The 23,806-nt window shown below is 45.3% G+C and overlaps 1 protein-coding gene across 1 annotated transcript; it reads left to right on the top strand.

Annotated features, from left to right (window-relative positions):
* The first annotated feature begins 10,482 nt into the window (after nucleotides 1–10,482).
* Nucleotides 10,483–21,750, top strand: LOC144165127 (chymotrypsinogen B-like). Its single transcript, XM_077695233.1, has 7 exons — nucleotides 10,483–10,632; nucleotides 11,792–11,863; nucleotides 12,606–12,786; nucleotides 13,518–13,647; nucleotides 14,915–15,059; nucleotides 19,610–19,734; nucleotides 21,463–21,750. The coding sequence occupies exons 2-7, from the start codon at nucleotides 11,803–11,805 to the stop codon at nucleotides 21,670–21,672; spliced, it is 852 nt and encodes a 283-aa protein (XP_077551359.1). The 5' UTR covers nucleotides 10,483–10,632; nucleotides 11,792–11,802; the 3' UTR covers nucleotides 21,673–21,750.
* Nucleotides 21,751–23,806: the final 2,056 nt, after the last annotated feature.

Raw genomic sequence — 23,806 nt, 5'->3', positions numbered from 1 at the left:
CCATAAAAAGGAAGTTTCGAGATGAATAAGCATGGGGTGGGCTGCTTTGGTAAGAATTCTGATATCCTGACTAGTAAGCTTACGCTGAAAACATTGTCACTCAAAAACCTTGTATTTCATCAATGCATTCTTTCATTAATGACGTACGGGGCATAAACTTAAGGTCTCACTAAACGACTTGAAAGTAAACGCAGATAGGCCTAACGATCTATGGAAAGGAGAATTCTAGGGGTCACGTTGAGCAAAAGTAAAATTGCCGTGCTGGTTAAGGAACTCACTCAGGTGGAAGACATTGCAGCTCAAATTAAGCGAAAAAATGGGCATGGGCGGGCCAGGTCATACTCATGAGGAAAAGCAGGGGGACCACTCGGTTAACAGAGTGGCTGCCAATAAACCGTAAATACAATAGGTGTCGGCCAAGATGAGCTACGAAAATTTGGAGGGAAGCATGGACTGAGCTGGCACTCGATAGACGTCGGGGGAGATCTTTGGGAGAGGCTGTCCTCTGCAGTGGACACAGACGGATCATGACTCACTTGTACTCGTACTCAATCTATAGCTATACTCTCTTGTACTCGCACCCAATCTGTACTTGCTTGTACTCGTACTCAATCTGAACTCACTTGTCATCATCATCACCATCATCATCATCATCAGCCTATCTACCCACTGCAGGGCAAAGGCCTCTCCCATTATTCTCCAATTACCTAGGTCCTGTGCCAACTGTGAGCAATTTATCCCCGCAAACTTCTTGATCTCATCTGCCCATCTAACTTTCTGCCGCCTCCTGCAACACTTGCCTTCTCTAGGGATCCACTCTGTTACCCTTAATGACCAACGCTTATCTTGCCTTCGCATTACGTGCCCTGCCCGCGTCCATTTCTCCTTCTTAATTTCTACTAATATGTCCTTAAAACGCGAATGTTCCCTGACCCACTCCGCTCTCTTCTTGTCCCTCAATGTTACACCTATCATCTTCAGTTTTCTGCCCCGCAGGGGAGTACCGGTAAGACGCGGCTGTGATAGACTTTCTTCTGTAGGGTCAATGGTAGGCTGCCATTCATTATCCTAGAATATCTGCCATATGCAGCCCACCCCATTCTTATCCTTCTAATCATCTCTGCCTCATGGTTGGGATCCGGGGTCACAACTTGGCCTAAGTAGATATATTCCCTTACCACTTCCACCTTTTCGCCATCTATCTCAAACCGCTGTGCTGTCCCGAGGTTATCTATAATTACTTTGGTTTTCCGCATATTAATTTTCAGGCCCACTGTTCTACTCTGTTTTTCCAGTGCGGGAAGCATGCTTTGCAATAGACCCTATGCAAAATGCGCCCCGCCATCTCACGTCGACTCCAGTAACTAGGTCCGCCATTTTTGTACGGTAGTTTGAAACCGAAACCAATCAGCAAAACATAGAAGGCGGGCATTGACCGCTCTTGGTGATGGACTGCAATGCCGGAGCATTGCTTTGTGCCGCAGTGCACGCAATGCGGAAATACCAGTCCAAATGGAGAAAAGGTACCTGAAGTTCCAAGCTTTTGAACGAACTTTCTGACGCGAACTATGCCGGCGCGAGCAACCTTTGTGACACGCTGGGCGCGGTGCGCTGGGAGCGAATATTTGTCATTGGTTCGCTAAGCACGGGATTCCGTAGTCGCTGTCCGGATGAAAAATACAGCTGCGTTGGAGTTCTGTGGTCCAGCCTTTGTATTCTAAATGAAGCCTGAGCGTGCGCTACCTATTCATGCGACTGACAGCGGCGCTCAACCGGGAAAACAGTACCACACGTTGCCAAAATTAGGCTGTTTCTTTACTCGTCCCTGTGGCTCTGCGCCCGCTTCATTTCATTGTTAAATGGTGCCGCTTAGCTCCTACATGACCCTTTATCTTACCTAGGGCTGTAAACAAACTTTTCTTGCCGCACTACGCCGTCACGGCGCGGTTGAAAATTTCCTCTGTGGCGGGCGCACATGGTTAACAGAGTGGCTGCCAATAAACCGTAAATACAATAGGTGTCGGCCAAGATGAGCTACGAAAATTTGGAGGGAAGCATGGACTGAGCTGGCACTCGATAGACGTCGGGGGAGATCTTTGGGAGAGGCTGTCGTTGCAGAAGTGGCGTACACTGTTTTATGCTGATCTAACGGTGGAAAATTCGAGCTTTTGCACTTGGTTCCAGATTTGCCGAGCTGAAATGTTTGTTGTTATGTCAAGTTAACTTGGTCCCCACTGTCATTTCCCCCACGATGTATTTACTGTGGACTATTTTGCGACTAAAATACACACTCACTTCTCTAGTTTGTCACATGCATGCCTCCGGCGTAATGATAGTGGCCATTGATGTAGGTAGCTGAGACAATTTTCAAGTTTTATTAAAAAAAAAGAAAACGGTCAGAGTTGCATCAGGCCGCCGCGCATCAGCTTGAGGGGTTTTGGATTTTTTGTATCCACAGTTAAAATATCAGTAAATTAAACTACTTCGCTGATTTATAGCGCGTACAGTATAGCAAACTGTGGATATAAATGGAACAAAGGGAAGCATTCGCGCACCCCTGCATGCCGCGGTCTAGTAAACACGACGTTGCCCAGCCTCTGCGTGCTCGCGAGATGACCACGGCAAAATGTGGCATGAATGCTTGCTGGTAGTTCATAGGGGACCCTTCAGGTGCCATGCCAGATCTTGTTTCTGTCACTGTGGGGGTGAGGCCAGCACAACTGGGGCAAAAAACCCATTCCCAAGGCTACCAACTTTTCTCCCAAGCGCCTGCACGAAACTTTGTTGCTGCTCGCATTGCTCCTGTACTCGACGTGCATCGAACAGACGAGTTGGCAAGGGAAGGGAGGGGCCATTTTCTCGCGGGCTTCTCATGTCAATGTCTTGGACACTCGCTGGCTTGATGCCCTGCTGTCTCGGACGTCCTCGCTGTTGTGGCAGCTCAGTGCACGCAAGCTCCGGTGGCGCCTCTTAAAACCTTCGGCTTGCAAGAGGCGAATAGGTGCACAGCAGCCAGGATGTGACTCCATGCTCCACTGCAACCCGCCGGGCAATCGCACGCTGCCTCACAATCGCCCCACTGTCCATCTCAAACGTGAGGCACACAACATAGGGCCGGCCACTTTTCTTCTGGGAGCGAAAGCAGCTGCTGAGCACATGGATGAGGCCCAACCTGCAAGAACAGAGAGAGTAACAGTAAATAGCACTCAGGGAAGAACAGGACTAGTCCGCTACAGTTTAAGGTAAAGGGACATAGCAGAAAGAAGTGGCCGCAAGGAACAGACTCAAAATGACCATATTTTGTGTCTTGCTTAACACTGTTGTAAGGGCAATAACCTACACCTCAAACAGCGATGATGTCAACATTGTTTGTCAAGTTCGAGCGTGCAAGTATCTCTGCATGCTTTGTTAATGCATTTTCAAGAGAAGGAAGTTTAACATTTAAAAACCTCACTGTGGGTAATGATACCAGTACCCGCATAATCGTGTTCGTCATAACTTAAGCAAGCAATACTATGATTATCTGGAACTCACTTCCAGAACCTTTCGAGATAAACGGGTAAACATTCGGGCTATACGGATGACCAATCGAATTAAAAAAATCTTCTAGTTCAGTGAGTTCGAGCTAACGGGGTTTTACTGTATTATCTATTCGTGCACACCAAAAAATGCGCTTTAGAAACAAACACAACCACCCCACCGCCAAAAAAGGAGAATAAAGACACACAAACAGATTTTTGCGGCAGAACATGCGCAATAAATAATGAAAACACACAAAAACATAAAATTCAAGGCGTATGTGCGCTTTTGTAGTGGACTTCGCAGCAAAGCGCGTTTGCTTTGCGGCAAACGCGCGGGCGGATGACCGTCGCGGAAAACGGCCGCAACCTTTCCGTAAACATATTCGCCAAAAATCATCCCGTAAATTCGATGTACAGCATTTAATAGAGAGGTTTAGCACATCGTTACCGTGTTTCGTTACTGTTTACCGTGTTTTCGGGAGTCGACTGCGCAGCGCGAGACTTACCGCGAACGGTAACTTACCGGCACAGGCTTCACCGTCGCCAGCGGCTTCCGGTAAGACGGTAAACGGTAACGCAAACACGGTAACGATATGCTAAAACTGCCTAATGATATATCGGAGTTACGTTCGCCCGGTGTTAGAGTTTGGCTGCGTCCTATTTTCTGGTCTGGCGATTGTCGCTTTCCTCTTTCAGGGTTACTGCAACAAGGTCGCCGCTACGCATTTGCATGGTAAACAACGGTGAACAAAGTGCTATATAAAGGCTCATACCGGTTAACTCGCGTCAAGTAAAAAACAAAGAAGGATTTACTTACTGCGAGTCGCACGTGTTTGTCCGCACCGATGAAGGCGAGCAATGCGCCTCGGTGGCTAGGCGGCATGCCCTGCTCCGCTGCCGCTCGGATGGGTCTTTGGCGCGGCACCCCGAGTGGTATGAGTCTTCAGACACAGTCGGCAGCGCAGACAAGTCCTTCGTCCACAATCCGCGGTCGGGAGCCGGAAAACGCCGTCCAGTTTGAGCCATACCGCGTTACCGTCACCTACTCTTCCACATAAACAACACGAGACTTCCCGATCGGCGCCCGTACCAATATGGCCGACGTTCTCGTTTACATGAGTGTTGCTAAATCACCAAGCAATTTCGCATAAGGTCTATTTGTCCGCCGAGCTACTTAGCAAGGCCACATCATCAGCAAATCTGAGGTTACTGATGTATTCTCCATTAACCCTTACTCCCACCTGTTCCCAATCCAATGTTCTGAATACTTCTTGTAAACATGCTGTGGATAACACAGAAGAGATTGTGTCTCCTTGTCTGACGCCCTTCCTTATAGGTATTTTCTGCTCTCCTTATGAAGGATGATGGTAGCTGTGGACCAATTGTAGATATTCTCTAGTATTCTTACATAATGCTCATATACACCCTGGTTTCGTAATGCCGGAATGACTGCTTAGGTTTCAACCGAGTCAAATGCTTTCTCATAATCAATGAAGGTTATATATAGGGGTTCAGTATATTCCTCGCACTTATCTATCACCTGATTGATCGTGATTGATTGATAGCACACACTTGTACTCGTACTCAGTTTGTACTCGCTCGTACACACCTGTACTCGAACTCAATCGGTACTCACTTGTACTCAACCTGGATTCGAAGAGAACCAGAAGTCATTCCCCAGTAAATCGGCACGTACGTACTCGGCTTTAGTACCCAATGACGACGACAGGTTGCGGTAACATGACGAGCTTAACAGGGCAATCAATTGACAACTGATAAAATTAGACTATTGCTATGGTCAAACAAACATATTCTACTGTTAAAGACGAAGCCGTCGCTTTGTGATTGTTTTGAGTGGGTAAATTCCTGACGCGGCCTGTGGTTGCCCTGTAACTGGCAATGAAGGGAACGTTCAGCTGCGTGTGGGCATCCTTTTACTGGAGAGAGAGAGAGAGAGAGAGAGAGAGAGAGAGAGAGAGAGAGAGAGGGGGAGAGAGAGAGAGAAGGAGAGAAGGAGAGTAGGCACCGTATTTTAGCCCACAGCGGTAGACGGAAAGGGCGAGAGGGTGTGAGTCCTCTGGCTCTCCCTGTTAGATGGCGGCCATGAGCCCGTGGGCTCTGGCGGCATCGTCTGCCAGTTGGACGAGTGGTCGCTGTCAGTCGGTGTGCGAGCTAAGCAAAGCGACCTCCCGCTTCTCTTGTGTCCTGATGCCTCATGAGCCAGTACGCGCGTGAGAGTTATGTGGGCATGCTCATATAATTATTGTTCTGTTTTGCGCATGCGCTGTCGAAACAAAGGGAGTCTTGTCAGTTTCTTTATATTTTTCCCCTTTTATCCGCTTTCTGTATAAACGCTAGTCACCGGTTTGTTTTCTCGTCACATGGAAAGTGCTGGTGTTGGTATGAGAAGTATACACAGTTTAAAGAGTGGCGGCCTCGGTGCAGCCATGTTGAATGGTGTGACGTCACTCGCCATTGCTGGCCTTGAAGAACGCGTTTGTCGCCGTGGCCTTCCATGAGGCCAGGGCACCGCGGCGAAAGCTGAGCGGCTTTATGGGCGAATTTCGCAATTTGTTTCGATTGTCACTTTGCATGGACACTTATGGGATGACGAAATATTGTGTTCTAACCTTCAGAGACTACCTAGTCCCGAAAAATAACCCATAAAGCTTTTTCAGGCATCGATCTGATTGGCGCCCATCGCCTAAGTTCCTGGTCACGCGTTTTATAGCTTTTTGGCGTCATTTTTTCTGTTTCTACCTGCAGAGCAACCATGTGTAATAATGGTCGGAAACCTGGGGCCCGCGGGGAAGAATGATGCGGTTCCCCGCACGACGTCAGAACCCCCCCTCCTCTTGTCACTTCCTATCTGAAGCCAGACATGGCAATTCTAAGATAAATTTAGGTTAGACAGGAACAAAGCAAGATCGCTTCCAGTTGGCATTGCCACCCATCTTCAAACTGAGCCACATAACGTTTTCACTTCGTGTCTTTGCACGAGTACAACCCCCCCCCCCCCTCCCCCCGCCCCGACTGACCATCCAGCCTTTGCAGTGTCGGCGTCATGGAACTCGGCCTTCCACCTCTAAAGGTTGCCGACCCCTGATGTAAATGATACGGCTTTGAGCTGGTGGTTGGCGCCCATTTTTATCTCATGAGAATGTACGGACTCGTTCGCACACGGAATATTAACCGAGTTGGAAATAACTTCGAAGCTGCAGCGCCCGGCGCAAGGGAATAGCCGCTACGGCTTCGCTCCATTGTTGCACCAACATGCATAATACAGGCATGCAGTGCGATGAAACACATGAAATATTACTTAAGCCAAGCTTGTGCGCTCCTCAGGAATAGGAAGGATGGGTTAGCGGCACCGCCGAAGTGCGGCACTCTGGAAACGCCGGCAGTGCGATGACAGGCGTTTGGTGCCCTTTAAGTAACGCGAGGTTAGATATTTTTTACTCCGTGCAAAAACTGATATGCATTAGCAAGGACTGGAAAAGAATGTGGGAGCCACCGTTCCGATCTGACTCGTTTAACCACGACGATCTTCACGCACCGTGTAAACACAACATGAGGCATGCTTTACAAAAAGCGTGCCGAGGCAGATTGCTGTGCACTAGGCTGCGCTTGCCGGCAGCCTCCCGTTACGCTCTGAAAAAGTCACCCTTGCCGATGTACTTGGAGCAAAATTCTTCCGTAGTAAAATGGCGTTCCAGCGCAGCCGGGTGCGGGTCTCCGTGTCGCGCTCAATGTGCGGAAAGCGGTGCATTGCGGGAGACCGCGCACACGGAGAGTGTTTATGAAGTTGTGGCCAGTGAGACTTCTATGGCAATTTGTCCCCCACATTTAGGTCCCGATCGCAGCCGGTACATCCGGCTACAGCGCTATTTTTTCCCCGCTGCTTCCGCATTTTCAAAAAAAAAGAATAAAAAAACAAATGAAAATAAATAAATAAATATATGAATAAATAAAAATAAATAAATAAATAAATAAATAAATAAATAAATAAATAAATAAATAAATAAAAATAAATAAATAAACATGGTGTAGATAGGGGAGACAAATACCCACAACTTGCATTTTTTTTAACATTGTGACTCTGGGAAACGTCGGTTTTAGAGGACGGGGTCGGGGAAGGTGTTGGATTGTGTTCGCCTCGACGCAACCGATAGCCATCAGTTGAGGGCAGAGTGTGGTGCAGGGTACTTGAGTCGGCTCAACCTGTAGTGATAATTTTACTGGTATTTTATACCTGTTTCGCTTACGATTTTGTCTTTGCTGCTGCTCTTACATTTTACTGGCTGGTTTGAGGAGTTTTCCACGGTTGACATCGTCCGGAGGGCTGTGGCGGCTGAGAAAACCATGTAAATAAGGCGACGGGAACGGCTGAAGCTCCTGGTCATTCAATTTTATCTACAGCCAATATCAAATGATGCAACACACTCGCTGCGCTCATGCACACACGCGCTCACGCATCCACAGGAACGCACGACGCACACACGCAAAAACACGCACACGCACATGCACGCAAAGAGAGAAGAGAGAGAGATGTATGAAGAGAGAGAAATCTTATTCAAAGCTGCTCATGTCGAGCAGAGTAGGTGGCGATCCGAAGAACAGAGCGAGGGAGAGGATAACGGTCTATAACGACGCCTCCAACGTGAGCCGGCCAAAGTCGCCAAGCTTACTACACCTGATAGATGTAAACGGAGGCATCGAAAAAAAAATAAAAAAGGGAAACATAAACAGTCAACAAGTGTGGCAATGATAATGGTAATAACGATAATGTGCACGCGTGCATAAAGCTCAATACAGACCCTGGTCCGGTTTTGTGCTTCGCGAGTGAGTTAATAGCGCTTTCTTCGCACAGGACGCACGTTTGGAACATGAATGGCCTGATGGGGCCAGATCAACGGTCTACGTGGTGGTGGTGAAGACTGTTAGTGAAATGAAGGGAAGGGGCGGAGAAAGGAAATATGATGTGGGTGGCCATCCTTGTCCTGTATGACGTGTTCCTGCGCAGTCGGCCTTGGCCGAGAGATTGGGAAATCTTGGTCCTCAATACGGCTGCTGTGCACAATCTCTCCTAATGTTCGGGGGTGAAGGGAAAGCGCGAAGGGTAATTGGCGGGTAGTACGAGGTGAGTGGTACGAGGTGAGTGGTGTGAGGAGTGTCATTGGGCAGTCATTGAAGTAAGAGAGGGATGAGATGCCATGAAGTTGGGGGTGGTGGCTATAGTGTGAATTTTTTAGCCGATGCCAAAATACGCGCGTTCGTTGTGAAAACAGATGGGTCAGGATGGGGAAGGTCACGCTGTAGGCTGTGTAGTGGTGTAGGGCATCCGTGTAGGATTCTGGGAGGGTTGCAGGACCGGGGATTTCGGAGAGCGGTGCATCGTCTTACCCTTCTGTAAATGCCTAATGTGTGTGGTTGTTTTGGTGGTCTGTGCCATATCACTCCTTTCTGGCCAATTATCCGTGGGAAAGGATTGCGTGGGAGAGGAGGGAGCTAGAGTTGTGCATAAATTGTTTGTGGAATGGGGTCTTTATGATCAGGTAATAGCACGCTTTGTAGATTCAATAAATTGTGCCGAACTTTCAACATATTCTGTCGACACAGTGGCCGTTGTCGACAGACGCTTCTCTTGGTTGTGTCTATGGGCCTTGACTAATTCCTCTGCAGTCTTGTGGACGCCGCCCAGCTGTTACAACCTCGAAACCCGTATTGTTTATCGGGGGAATGGAGCAATTAATTTTTGGCAAACTCTGCTTGGGAGGTATTGAGGTAAGGCGAAGAGTATGAGGTGCGAATTATTACAAATGCGTCAATTAGGCAGATAATGTCAACTTATTTAGGACCTTTGCTTCTAGCTGTTCTTCTGTGTGTTATGGGAATAGTTCGGGGTACTTGGTACGTTAACCTGGTACGTCATTTGGCAGGGTTTCGCGCTGTTACGCTATGGATTAAGTGCAAGAATTTTGATGCTTGGGAGCTCCGACACTTCTACATTTTTAATATGAATCTTATAGTGGCAGGCGTTTTTGCCCGTGCTTTGGATGGGACGCAAGTTTATGCAAGTTATGACTTTTGAGGGGGGAATTGCAATTCAACCTTGCGAGCTTCGTCAGTGATACTTTAGGAAAGCATTCGAACAGTGTCTTCGAACATTCGAACAGCCACTGCCCCAGACACCGACTTTAATGTCGTCAGCGTAGATGTTGAGCCGCTGATTAAGGACCTGCCCGATTTGCCGATGGCTGTTAAGCAGAGCAAGATTGAAACACAATAGGCGTATCCATCTAAAAAAAGCACAACTTCATCAAAACATCCAGACTCCAGCCGCAGAGCTGACAAAAGTGCAATCGGGTAAATTCTGCGATCAAATATGGGGTAAGCTTCTCATGCGTCGTACCCGGGCCATACTCCGACACATGGTCGATTCTAAATAATAAAAAAATGGCATATCACCATCCACTAACGCAAATAATCCAAAACACCCCAGGGACCATTAAAGAACTCGAAGTACAAATTCAAAACCTCTACATAAGCCAGGACTCCTCTGGTCCTGGACTCATCTGGTCACACATCTGGTCATCTAGTCACTCTTATGGTTCCACCTCTCGAGGATAAGCAATAAGCAATACCGCGATGGATTTCAATGTAACCGAGGCATAAAACAGAGCAGCCACGAGAGCAGCGGTGACGGAAAGGCTGTAGACTGGACTGACGTGGTACTGTCTGAAATTCCCGGACAGACGGATGTGCTAGCCTGTCTAGCCCCACCTTTTTATTCTTCTCTCCGTGTTTATATATTCAGCACCCTGCTCTATTATTTTCTTGTCACTCGACGCCCCCTCCCTCGCACTGGGTTGTATGCAGGTGAGCTTTCTAGCACGCTCAATACTATCCCCAGTGCACTTTCTTTCCCTTTCCTTTCCCTCGAGCCGCACCTAGTATTCTTACCACTGCTTTTCTTTCTAGGTGGAAGACAGTGCGTGTTCGCAGCCTTCGTTGTCCATACCGACGGTCCGAAGCACACCGTGTCTGGCGACAGCATTCCGCTGCTGTACTTTAACCGACCTCCCTTCCCAAACTCTGCGCACTGCACGGCGTAAGCAGGGAACCAAATCGAAACGAACATTTCAAATCATTCTCCTGTGGTTAGCGTTAGCCAATACGACTGTATGTGTATTCACAATGGCCCCTGTTATACCCAAGAATAGTTAGTCGTAACGTTTAGCCTAAGGATGGGCCGAGCAACGTGAAACGTTTTGCTTGCCAAGACGCGTGTGCAAGTTATTGTCGTTAAACCTTAAGCCGTAGGTTAGGTCCTCAGTAAAAAAATCCCAGGAGGGCGTTAATCAACACACTAGACGAGTGCGTGCTGCAATGCGGAGATGTGACAGTCGGCGTGTTTTTGCGCACATGCAGGCGCGCAGAAGATACTGACCAATTATGAGCGACCAGCTTGACTGTAATGCGGGAGAGACGCAGTTTATAAAGACATCTTCAGCTATAGCGCAATCAGAGCTCTGGAGGCAACAGCCATTGTGCGTAATTGACGATTTTCCTGCACTTATGGTGTAGCTCAGTTCATAACAAATGCGACCAGTGCTTTGTGGTGTGGTCAGGGTCATGAATTACACGAGCTGGTTAGGTGTGACGCAACGGTGTGGTATGTGGTGAGTTTCAAGGCATAGTTGAATAAATATATCGCTGGATGTTCGCGAAAGACGAGGTGATGATTGCCCCAAATAATAAAGCAGCCCTTGATGTTTGGCCTTTTGAGCAGCATTCTGGGCAGAGAAATTGTGCCCGTATTGTATGAGGTTCTAGCGATGCGAGGCACTCATATAGGGCATGAAGATACTGCGGACATTCGATCGTGCGACATGCTGCTGTGATCGCTATCCCGTGAGCGAAAGAACGAGGTCAATTCTTTTTGCTGTAGATGATAAAGTTTTATCTCTTAATTGTTCCCCCTCAGAGTGCAAATCTACAGAATGTAGATTGCAATAAATCGTCGTCACATTATCATCAGCCCTACCTTCTGCGAACAATACATAAATCCCTTACGCGGGCCCTTTATATGGGGCGCAGGTAAAACTAAATTGCGCAAACGTCGTTGCTCCATTAAGAGCAGTCTGTTGAAAACGACGTGGGTGGTACCGATAGGCTGTGTTTCTAGATTTATAATAAGTGCGCCTCAAATCGAAGTATTCATTGCAATCACCTGAAACGGGCTGTTTCTGGCTTCTGGCATCCAACAGTACCGGTGGTCATGTGGACGCTACTTGGGATATTGGCCTCCCTTCTTGCTCTAGGTCTGGGACTTAACTCTGGTAAGGGCGTCTTTGTGCTTTTTTCTCCACGGGAGTTCCTTATTTCAAACTCATAGGAAGGGATGTCTTGCATCGGTACACAGCAACGTTCACTTTTTTTACTGGAATGGATTGTTTGAAGTATTTATTACGCTCTTTTTACCATTGTATTTGTTTTTCGAAAGTCAAGGAAAAACAGAAAATAGTAGAGGACAGGAGTATGACATCATTTATGAACAATCTCACTAGAGTGCTAAGTCCGCGGTAATGGGAGTGCAATACCTTTACCTTGCCCAAGAAATTCAATAGTAGCTATTTCTTTGGTCGCCGTTGTCTTTGTTTTTATCATAGTCATAATTCAGATAGTGACATCGTCTGGATGGAGGAGGAGCAGTTCCATGTCGTTGGGGACGCTGTTGGTATGTAACAATTTAACGTGGCTTGCGATCGCCTTGAAGCGATCAGTTCTGGATGCACCGGATAAAGATTTTTCTATGGCCTGATTGGCTTCACTTACCTTGTGCTAGGGCAAGCGATGTGCCGAACGACAGTTTCTTGTGATATTTGCTGCTTTCGAATCGCGTCGTATGGAAGCGCCAGTAGGAGTCATAGTATTCATGGGTTCCGTCACGAGTTCTGACGCCTCCCAGCATCAAGTGATGCTGGAATGAAAAACCATGCGCCAAGTGGCGGCAGGGCGGGCATCACACGGATCTTATGCGCGCGGGTAACAGATGTTTTCACAATACTCATTGTCCGCTAGGATGCGGAGCCCCGGAGATTCCACCTGAACTCGACTCAGCTGACCGCATCTACGGCGGGCAAGTCGCCGTGCCTGGTAGCTGGCCTTGGCAGGCGGGCATCTACACGCACCGCTTTGACCACTTCTGCGGAGGCGCCCTCATTGACGACAGGCACGTGCTGACCGCAGCGCATTGCGTGGGGTACGTTTACTGCTTTACTGCTCCACTGCTTCCTTCACTTGTTTTCCCTGCCAAAATTACAAACTGGCTGTTTGTCTCAAGACATTCTGGAATCCCTCTTCAGCTATAAGCTCTTGTACACCGGGCACTGCAATATTTGATTAATTGAATGATTGATTGATTGATTGATTGATTGAAGTGGTCTGTAAACATTGTCCACTGTACCAATGTTGAAAAACAAAACTTGATTTGATTTGATTTGATTGATTGTAGGTTTTAACGCGCCGACGCTACCCAGGTGATGATGAGGCGTGCTGTAGTGGAGGGCTCCTGAGTAATTTTGACCACCTGGGGATCTTAACGTGCGCCGAAATCTCGTACACACGGATGTTCTTGTTTTTCGCCTCCATCAGAAAAGCGGCCGCCGCGGCCGGGAATCGAACCCGCGTCCTCGGAGGGTGTCACCTGAATTCTGATTCCTTGAGAAAACAAATGATGCTCCGTGAAACCTATAAATGTGCCTCTCTTTTCTTGTTAATATGTTCTTGTAAGTTCTGAGAAAAATTGAGCTTTCTAGCTAAAATGCCACTTTACGGGATGATAGGATAATTTGTTTTGCTTCGGGGAAGAGACAGCGGGTACATGAGCGGGCATTGTTTCTGAAGTTGCTAAAACGAATGGAAGCTACCCTTTTACGCGGATCCCTCTCGCGAATGTTGAGATGTCTCTACTTTTATACCATGACCTTCCAGAGAGAAGAAGTCCAAAACTCTGCGGGTTCACTTGGGCTCATACGCACGCTTGGCCACGGACGATACAGAAGTGGTCTACAAAGTCAAAGAAGTGTGTTCTCATCCGGGTTACAAATACGGTGCCAAAAGGGTAAGATCAAAATTTTTTACGCCACTCGGGTGCAGTTTTGGCCATGGAAAACTTTGAAGATTTTTCTTTCTGGCTTAGTCTAGTATACAGGAACGGATGTATATGTATATGTATATATATATATATATATATATATATATATGTAAATATATATATATATATATATATGTATATATATATATATGTATATATGTATATATATATATATATATATATATATATATATATATATATATATATATATATATATATATATATATATATTTAAGAGAAAAGGTTCCTGGCTATGAGGTTTGCTGTACGATAGAGAAGTCAAACTGAAAAACATAACAACATTTATTCTAACGTTTCGACCGGGGGCCGGTCTTTTTGAAAAAGACCGGCCCCCGGTCGAAACGTTAGAATAAATGTTGTTATGTTTTTCAGTTTGACTTCTCTATCGTATATATATATATATATATATATATATATATATATATATATATATATATATATATATATATATATATATATATATATATATATATATATATATATATATATATATACGACAACCAGCCAGGAAGACAGCTCAAAGGCTGTGCACGGGGTTACGCAGTTCGCGGTAAAGTTGTAAATAGTGTGGAATTTCCGCCTGCAGTCAGTACACGGGCTTCTACAGGAGGGAAGGGAGCAGCCTCTTGTTTGTGGTGTAGTACATGAATCTAGTTCTTCCAGCTTTCATTAAGCTTGTTGACTAGAAAGTATGTTTAACCAGAAATACCAAAGAAGCGTGTTTTGTTTTACCCGCTCCTTGCACTACTTTTAGCACCGCTGGTCATCAGTATAACTTACGAAAAGACCTTTAATTGTTGTTTGTGCTCAAGAAGTTTTCGCCCTGTGAAGTGCCTTGCCCGCGGGTTGGAAGTAAGTCGCTGAATTATATAAAAAATAACGTACATTCGGTAGTCCCTCTTGGCGCGTAGCTTGTATCCAGTCATGAATGTATTTAATGCGTGGGAAAAACACAATGTTTTGGTAGGGAGATAAAACCGACCGGATTGTTTTTTATTTCGTGTAGTTTCGTGGTCGAAAGTTTTCTATGAACACCCCATTCCTTAGTTTAGGAACGCATTTTGGGAGGCAGTCAAACAAAACGGAGCGTGACTTGAGGGCTTTGGGTTGTGATTTTGCTTTCCTAGGTAGATGCGCCGCAGGGTATGGCAGAAGTACTCAGAAAAAAAATTACGGGGTGTGTCTGTATGTTTCCTCCCTTTCTATGGCGCAGTCGCCAGCCAATGATATCGCCATCATAAAGCTGCAGGAGAGCGTCAACTACACAAGCACCATATCGCCAGTTTGCCTTCCGAGAAAACAAGAGAAGCTTCCTGCCGGATCGAAGCTCTACGTCACAGGATGGGGAGCAACCGCAGGTGCATTTTTATTTTCCAATCTTGTTACCAAACTGCACGAATGTTCGATGGGTTAGTTTTATGACGTGAGAATCTGCTCCGAGCAAGGCTGGGGGCTAGTACAATAAGGTTCAATATTGGCCTAGTTGGTTGAGCTCTATTCTCCCCTTAAATATGAGTGCCCGTTAAAGTCTGATGCTGTGTCTTAATGCAATGAACTAAAGCGTTATGAACTAAAAGTAAAAGTAATGTAGCTTCGGGCAAAGTAAAACCCACGAAACTGAGAATAAAGCGCAGAAGTAGTCTTGCAAATGAGTGTTCTCGTCTACATGCGACTACGTGATAGTTGTGGTTGGTCACGGGTTCGCGGTCTGTTGTGCAGTCAGAGCTACAGTTGGGGGTAAGGGCCCCAAAAGCGCCGGCGATGGAAACACGCAGATATTGGTGACGTGGAGCGTTATAAGAATTTTTTGTTTCCCGTAATTTCTCATCACACTTACACTGAAATTATTAAGCGTTTCCCCAAATTTGCGCAGTGGAATAAACGGAGCAGTTGCTGGTTGCCAAAAAGCCTCGCATGTACAAAAATTACTTCAAGGTTCATTGGTGGATATCTAAAAAGAAAATGGCCGCATATCTGCTCACTCCGCTGAAAATGTCGAAAGACAATCGTCTTCCTCTCTTCGTAAAAAACAATAATTTCTCTTCTGCCCCCGCCAACTTTGGACACTCTTAGCGTCGCGTATCGTTCCTGCCATGCTACTTGGAAGGTTCGCTCAAGTCAATGCATTTTTCCGCATTCTGCTGCTCGCGCGCCATCTATTAGAACCTTTCGTGGTTGTTTTACTTGAAATGCCGCCATGATGACTAAATTGGGGCACAAACCCTTTTTGTAATTTTCGGCGAAAACAAGGTTTCAACACGTTCCTTGCTATTTTCGACCACAAGTGTCAAGCACCCATCTAGTTTTAGTTAAAAGAACAGTGCCTAGTGCCAGTTATGTGTTGATGTTTTGCCTCAAAGATGCCTATGTTTCTTTTTTTCCCAACAATTCTGACAAGTATTAAGAAATTTCTATATTCGGTTGTTCGGAAATATCTTGCCCTAATAACGTTCTTGTGACATTGTCCTGTTAACTTGCCCAAAAAAGACAATTGTGTTTAAAGACGTCAGGATTTATTTATCTTCCTAGATAACATGAGACCCGGCCGATGCACAGGCCTTGCTCCGGCTTTAGAAGCCCGGAACACGGTGTTTCTCCTAATCCACCTGTACACCATGCCAACTATGCTTTGAATTATAACCGTCTCAGTGTTTACGTTTACTCGCTTTAGCAGCCACATTCCCTCCGTGTCGCTCCTTTTGTTGTCCACCAGTATGGGAATTCCTTCCCCGTTATTTCTGGTCACTCATGTATTGTCGTCTGATGACCTCTGCAATCGTATCGTAGTCCATGGCTTCGTTCCAATTCGCTGAGAGCTTGGTAGACAGGTTACAATGCAGTCCAATTAGACGTCTCAAGTAAGAATTGGAAAGGCGCAGCGGTCACCGACGCAGACGACAAATTTGTAGCAGACATGTTGAGGAACGCAAGCCGCAGGTTTCGCAAACAATGTTTCCGGTATTATACAAGCATTATGGGATTTAAAAACTGCAGAAAAGCATCTTCACCGCTACTAAATTATACTGAATATTTTAATAAAAATAACAGGTTATTAGTCGCAACATTAGTAGACAAAAAGGTGGCGCTGGCGTCACTTAGTGGTTAAGGCATGGAGGTTTCCTGCATCGTTGCTGACTTCGATGCTGTTTCTTCGAAGCAGACTTCGTTGACGGCTTCGTTCGAGTTGGAACGGGGCTTAATATAGCGAAGACGGCAACGAAGCCGTCTCAAGGGTGAAATAGACTTTTCTTTTTTTACCTGCTCAAAGCAGCTCTGACCAGCTCTAAGGAACCCAAAACTGCTCCTGACATGGAAGTTCTATGGGCAAATAAAATACGGAGCTGCTTGGAGCAGCTCACAGCTGCTTTGAGAAGTAAAAAAAAGAGACCATGAAACACACTCCATGTTACAACGTGCACAAGTGGTTGTTGGACGCGTCGAGAAGCCGCACGATAGACGTGCCTGGCAGAGAGAAGCCAGCCGGCACAGCTTTCACTTGGCGCCCCCATAGATACTGGGAGCGCAGCGCCGCCCCGCCAATGGCCCTACTTCGGGCGAGGTCCGGCTAGTTTATGTCCCCAATCACTCTCGGGGCTCGGCTAATCGCGCTATAAATTTTATTTCATTTCATTTTTTTGTTTCCGTCGGGGTAGGAATCGTGCAGAAGGGACATCAATGAACAAAATGGCTGTAGGTAATTAAACAATAACAGAACACTCACGCAGAGTACTAAAGGAAGTACAATTCAGCCACACAGTGGCGAACTTACTCTGCATCATTTAAAGCAGCTATAAAACGAACAGGGTCTTTTATGCGCTGCAATGAGCTCGGTAGATTGTTCAAGTTCTTGCAAACTTTTGTAAAGAATGATGTTGGATGCATGACTCGTGTTAAATTGAGGTAGATGTATTTTACGTGTGGGGCGTCGTCGAGCTGATATGTAAGGTACAGGATAATTCAATGAATTACGCAACGTGAAGGTATGGAAATATATTTGTGACGGCGAGCCGAAAGGTGCGGAATACCTAGGTATTTGTATTTGTGTCAAACTAACTTCTATTTGTTACTATGTTACTAAACTAACCTCATAGATGATGAGAAAGCATTTGACTTGGTCGAAACCTCAGCAGTCATTCCGGCATGGCGGAACCAGGGTGTAGACGAGCATTATGTAAGAATACTAGATGATATTTACAATGGGTCCACAGCTACGATCACCCTTCATAAGGACAGTAGTAAAATACCTTTAAGGAAGGGCGTCCGGCAAGGAAACACAATATATTCAATGTTATTCAAAGCATGTTAACAAGAAGCATTCAGCAAATTGATTTGGGAACAGGGTTAATCGAGAACACCTCAGAAATCTGAAATTTGCTGATGACGTTGCCTTGCTAAGTAACTCGGTGACCGAATTGCAAAGCATGCTTACCGCACTGGACAAATGGAGTAGAACCGTGAGCCTGATAATTAATATGCAGAAAACCAAAGTAATGATCAATAACTCCGGGGAGCAAAGCGGTTTGAGATAGGTGGTGTGGCAGTGGAAGTTGTAAGCGAATATATTTACTTAGGCCAAGTTGTGACCCAGGACCCCGACCATGAGGCAGAGATAATCAGAAGGATAAGAATTGGGTGAAGTGCATTCGGCAGGCATTATCAGATAATGAATGGCAGCCTACCATTGTCCCTGAAGAAGAAAATGTAAGGACTCTGCTGGTACTAACCTACGATTCAGAAATTTGGAGGCTCACTAAGAGGGTTGAACTTAAATTGAGGACGACTCAGCGAGCAATGGAACGGAAGATGATGGGTGTACTATTAAGGTACAAGAAGAGGGCGGAGTGGGTCAGAAAATAAACGCGTGTTGAGGACATATTAGTAAAAATTAAGAAGGAATGGACGTGGGCAGGACATGTAATGCGAAGTCAACATAACTGTTGCTCATTAAGGGTAACAGAGTGGATTCCTATAGAAGGCAAGCGTGGCAGAGGCGGCAGAAAGTTAGATGGCAGATGAGATGAAGAAGATGATGAAGAAGAAGAAGATGAGAACTGTTCTATGGTAACAGCACATAATAAAACAGTCTGCGTGAGTTTATTTGATATTGACTGGATGTATTAAGGCTGTGTGAGCCGTATCGGAAATAGGTGCTACATATTCTATTTAGGGCATACGGGTGTTGTGGATGAAAATAACTTTAACGACAACGGTGGGAGAGAAAAATTTCTTTAGAGGTAGCCTAGAATTTGGTTAGCCTTGGATGCTATGCTTTTTAAATGTAGGCGTCGTAAACGGTTGTTTGTTATATTAATAGAAAGATACTTCTAAGAGAGTGCGGATTGTAATTGGAGATTGTTAAGAGAGTAAGAGGGCGCTGTCTGATTAATTCGGGAAATTCTCATTGACCTTCTACAGAACTACTCGCTCGTTCTTCGTTCGTATTTTGCTCTGTGTTGACTGTTTGACGGTAATAAATTTCCCAGATATATCCTATCTATATTGCTCCCGCTGTGAAGGGGATCGCGATAGATAACTGCCGTAAGCTGAAGTAAAGAAAGCAACTAACAGTTGATACTTAATTTGTATGACAGTTCAAAAAAAGCTTCTTCATTGCACGACGCTTATTACTGTATCTTTGCGTGCAGAGCAACCTGCCGGAAAATAAACCGCTTATGTTGATTCTCTTATATATTGCTGCTAAGATTAACTTTGAAAGGGGAGAAACTATCTCACGAGGCCACAGATTAATAAGAGCTGCATGTAATAATTCCAGGAAGAGTAACAAAGTCTACTTTGTTACGCTTGCAATGTTTCAAAGTGAAGTTGGGACAATTATATTTCTAAGATGATATTCTGAGGAACTTTGGTATGTGGTAAAAGAATGTATCGATATTTCTTTCTGCCACAGCTGATACTGAATCAGAGAAGTCACCAGAGCTTATGCAAGGCTTAACAGAGGTGGTGCCATGTGTTCGTGGCGGATCATATCCGGGAGCTCTCTGCGGAAGTCGTGCATACGCATCATCTGGCCTGGTGAGTGCAGCGTCATCATGACGCCAAATGAAAAAAAAGTTCTAGCAGGGCCTAGATTTCAGCCACCTGCAGTCAGCTAAGAATTTTTACGACAGTCTAAACGCCACGAAGGAGCGATTCCTACTCTGTCGAAGGAATTTGAGGAAGGAAGCGCGTAATAAATAGGTTCTTAAGGTAGCGGAGCCTCACAAAAGAGAATGTTGCAACTAGCGGTGTATCAAATAAACTCTCAATTTTTTTAAATGTTTTATCATTCTAGGCGACTGCTTCCCGAAAATCGGTCCCTCTGTACGCAGAGAACGCGTGACAGGATGCGTCAATATGCGGGACATATAGAGTACTTATAACAAGGCCCTTTGATGCCTTGCTTCCTAGGGTCTCGGGCCCCCAGACAAACGTAGAGGGGTTCGCTCAGAGATTAACGCCTGAAGGGAATGCTCACGCTCTATGCGACAATCATTACTCGGGAATTTCTACATATTTTCTAGTTTGAAGGATTTGCGCTGGAAGTTTTGTGCCTTGCGTTTTCGCCGTGTTATTTATGGTTCACAGGCTTTTTTTCATTGGTTGAACGGGGGCGTGGGGGACAGACATTGCTGACTGCGCTGCAAGAATTGTTACAAGGGGCACAAGCCCCGGCCATAAGTGACCAGCCGCATTCTCTCCGCCATTAATAGTAGGAGCTTGCGAGCCAGATGCTCACATTCCCAAATAATAACGGTTCTGCTTGAAGGGGTTACGCCGAATGGTGATAAAGGGACATGAGTTTAGCACTGCTGAGGACTGCTCGTTTTAATAATGTAACCCTATAACTTTTGCTAAAAGCGAGTATGGCCGCTCAACAGAGACGAAAAATCTGTCTAGGTTGCTTGATATGCATGGGGGCTATTCTTTTTACTTGAAAGAGCTTTTATGCCGTTGTCACGAAGGGTTGTTTTCTACTTGAGATATGCTTTTCTACATTCCTAAAAGTAATAGTGCTCGCTCATCCAAAAGAATTCCACGTGGTCTTTGCAGCTTCTTCGCTTTAGCTTGGTGTGGTTTATTGTATTACATCTATTTACTATATCTCCAGGTTCCCATTTTTCGTTGAACAAGGAATGTGTGCAAAACTGGTGGCGGAAAGATTTCTAGGCCAGCAGGCTTGAAAATTCCTTTGACAAAATATGATTATTGGTTCAAGTTGACGGCTCATTTGAGCCGATATTGACTACTGGCAGGTAAAACCAAAACAAACAATTCGTGGGAAAGAGGGTCCTAGTCGGCTATTCGGATTGATTGTTGTGGTGGTGAATATTTAAAAGAACACGCCCACGACTCTATAATTTAGAAACATTACTTTTGTGCCAATAACTACGCTCGTGAATTAATAAATTAAAGCAGCGTAGGCCTCACCAATCACAGTGGTAGGGAACCATCTTACAAAATGCACGCCTAATTCTTTCACGTTCCACAAAAGTTTTACTTAAAGAAATTGAACGTTGTGGATACGACATTTTTTGTCCCGGTGTTGCCAATTACCCTGCCATTTTAGCATAAGAACGATTATAGAGCGACAACGTAGTGGAAGCTAATGGCTTATCGCCTCTCAAGACAGCTTCACAATGACATTTTTTGACGTCGGTCTGCTTTATTGCTGACGGTATGTTATAATAAGATTTCATAACCTTCAAAAAAGGTGCAAGGAAGAACTTCTAGAATAGTTAAATATTTTTTTTGCTTCTCAAGGGTGACAGCGGAGGTCCAGTGGTGCATCGCCGAAATGACATCTGGACCATTTTCGGTATCGTGATCGGGGTTCCCAAGACGGCTGCCAGGGCGTCACCGTCTACAATGTTCTTTGCTGATGTGGCCCACTACATGGAGAAGTTTATTTTGCCTTACACAAATCCTAAGACTCCGATTAAGGAAATTGGCAAGTTGTGTAGGCTATCCTGATTTAACCAAGCCCCAATACCTCCGTCTCTTCCCCGACCCAATCTGAATAAAAGAATCGGAACAGTTGTTTCTCTTTCACCGGTTTTTTCAGTATGGTGTACTGGCTATGTTACTGCGGTGTTTTGCTTATGGAAGTAATATTGGAGTCCTGGTTACAGCTGTGCAGCTTACGCATAAATCGTCTCGCAGAAGTAGTCTTTTCAAGCCAGTGAAATTTCTGAGTAAATATTTTGTTTAGAAAGTAGGCTTATTGGACACCTATGAAGCAACATTTTGTGAGGCAGGTGATAGCGTTTGTGGTCGGCACGTAGGCAGGGCAGTGACCTCTGTTGGTCCCTGATATTGCTAATAGTATACCAGTAGGCGGCACCCTCGGCTAGCCTCACGTTTAATTAAGACACGAGCGTGGCTCCAACGATCGGCTGCTGTAAACATGTGTGCTGTTTTTTTCTTTACGTCACATAAAAAGGTTTTATTTGAAGAAATACTAGCAGCTATATTTTTTATTAATCAGCTATTAAATTCAGTTAAGATAAATACAATTTATTTCTGACAGACAATGAATTCAGGTATAGTACATCAAGCTACCATATCAGGCATACAATACGGCACACTCCAAAAGTAAGAAAGAACTATGGTGAGCAATCTTTCCTGTACCAGTCAACTAAAATATTAAATAAATTGGGAGAAAAATTAAACGTCGACGCAGGTGAACTTACGTTTAAAAAACAGGTCAATCTAGTCTTACTTAAGCAAAACGCTTGTAATACTGATATATAATTAAAGGTTTGAAATATATGTCGACATGTTCCCCTAAAGGTAGAAATTAAAAAAAAAATTACAAACAAAAATACATTCATACGTAATAGTAGTGTAACTGATGAAACTACACGGGTACGAATTACTGCTTTTATGTGTACACTATGATCCTTCTGCGAATTTTACACCTATGCTTTGTATAATACATAGGAAATGTAGTAATGACTTTGCTTTGTGATATTTCTCTATTACGATTGTGCTATTATGCGTAATTTGTGAACAGACGTGTTATTATGTACGCTGTAAATCGGGTGGCTGAGGCCCCTGTCAGGCCACGTCCACCTTTAGTCTCAGCCTCCCTTTGGTGTTGCCAAGAAATAAAAATCAAATACAAAAAAAAGTACAAAAGAAAATAGCAAATGCGCACTGCTGCCACAGCAAGCGAAGAGCGCGCAGCCGCAGCCACATATGATAACATCACAGAAGGCGCCATCTTCGTTTAAGTGTGCCACCACTACAACCTCCCATATCAACGCGTTGCAACCGTGACGGCACTTGCGCGCACTTCCAGTTGCGTCTTCGTTCGCCAGCTGGTGCTGGGAACTCCCGAGTGGCGTAAGCGTTGCCTATGCGACATCTTACGCTGTATTGTGAAGTTTTATAACCAAAGAGTATAACAGTCCAGATTTTCCTTGGTTTCCTGGGATTAACGGGGTAGAGGCAGACAAAAATTAGAATTGTTTACCACGGTGATTCTGAAATTATGTTGAGAGCGGGGCGCCGTTATTCTTGATTATTCTTGTTTAGATAAGGTTATAGTTGTGTTAAAGGTAGTTACGTAAGCACGAATTAGCTACGAAATTTCCACAGCACAAACCTTGTTCTAGGTTAATGCATATGCAAACAATCTATACTACAGGTGCAGCAAGAAGCAAAGACTGCCCCGAACGTGGCGGCCGCTGTCATCGCTGCTCTGCTTGTCTTGCTTTATTCATTACTGCACCAATACCACTGCACACGTGCACAACACGTACACTTGCGAAGAGAGACAGCCAAGAGAGTTCACAGTGCAGTTCCTGGAACGAAAGGCGCGCCCTCGCACTCCTCTCTCTTGCTAGCTCGTCTTCATGTCGCTAAGCAGGTGGGCCACTCTGCGCATGCGCAACGCAACTGGGCGTTGCCTAGCAATGGAGACACGCCGTCAACTTTCATTGCAGGCTCTGTATTCTTTCGGCCAGAAGGTTCCACAGACGACGAATCCAGAGCTCTCGCGGTAATACAGGAGCCTACGAAAAGGCTGCTGCATGATTAACCAGGCGTGATTTGCGCAGCCGTTGAGCTCATGGGAAGGGTAATGACATTCGTATACAATTGG

The sequence above is a fragment of the Haemaphysalis longicornis genome, unplaced genomic scaffold (assembly GCF_048455015.1).
Source record: "Haemaphysalis longicornis isolate Haplotype H1 unplaced genomic scaffold, Haemaphysalis longicornis Haplotype H1 scaffold_14, whole genome shotgun sequence".
NCBI lineage: Eukaryota > Metazoa > Arthropoda > Arachnida > Ixodida > Ixodidae > Haemaphysalis > Haemaphysalis longicornis.
Note: the sequence above shows the minus strand (reverse complement) of the source record. Positions and strands in the feature narration are given on the sequence as shown.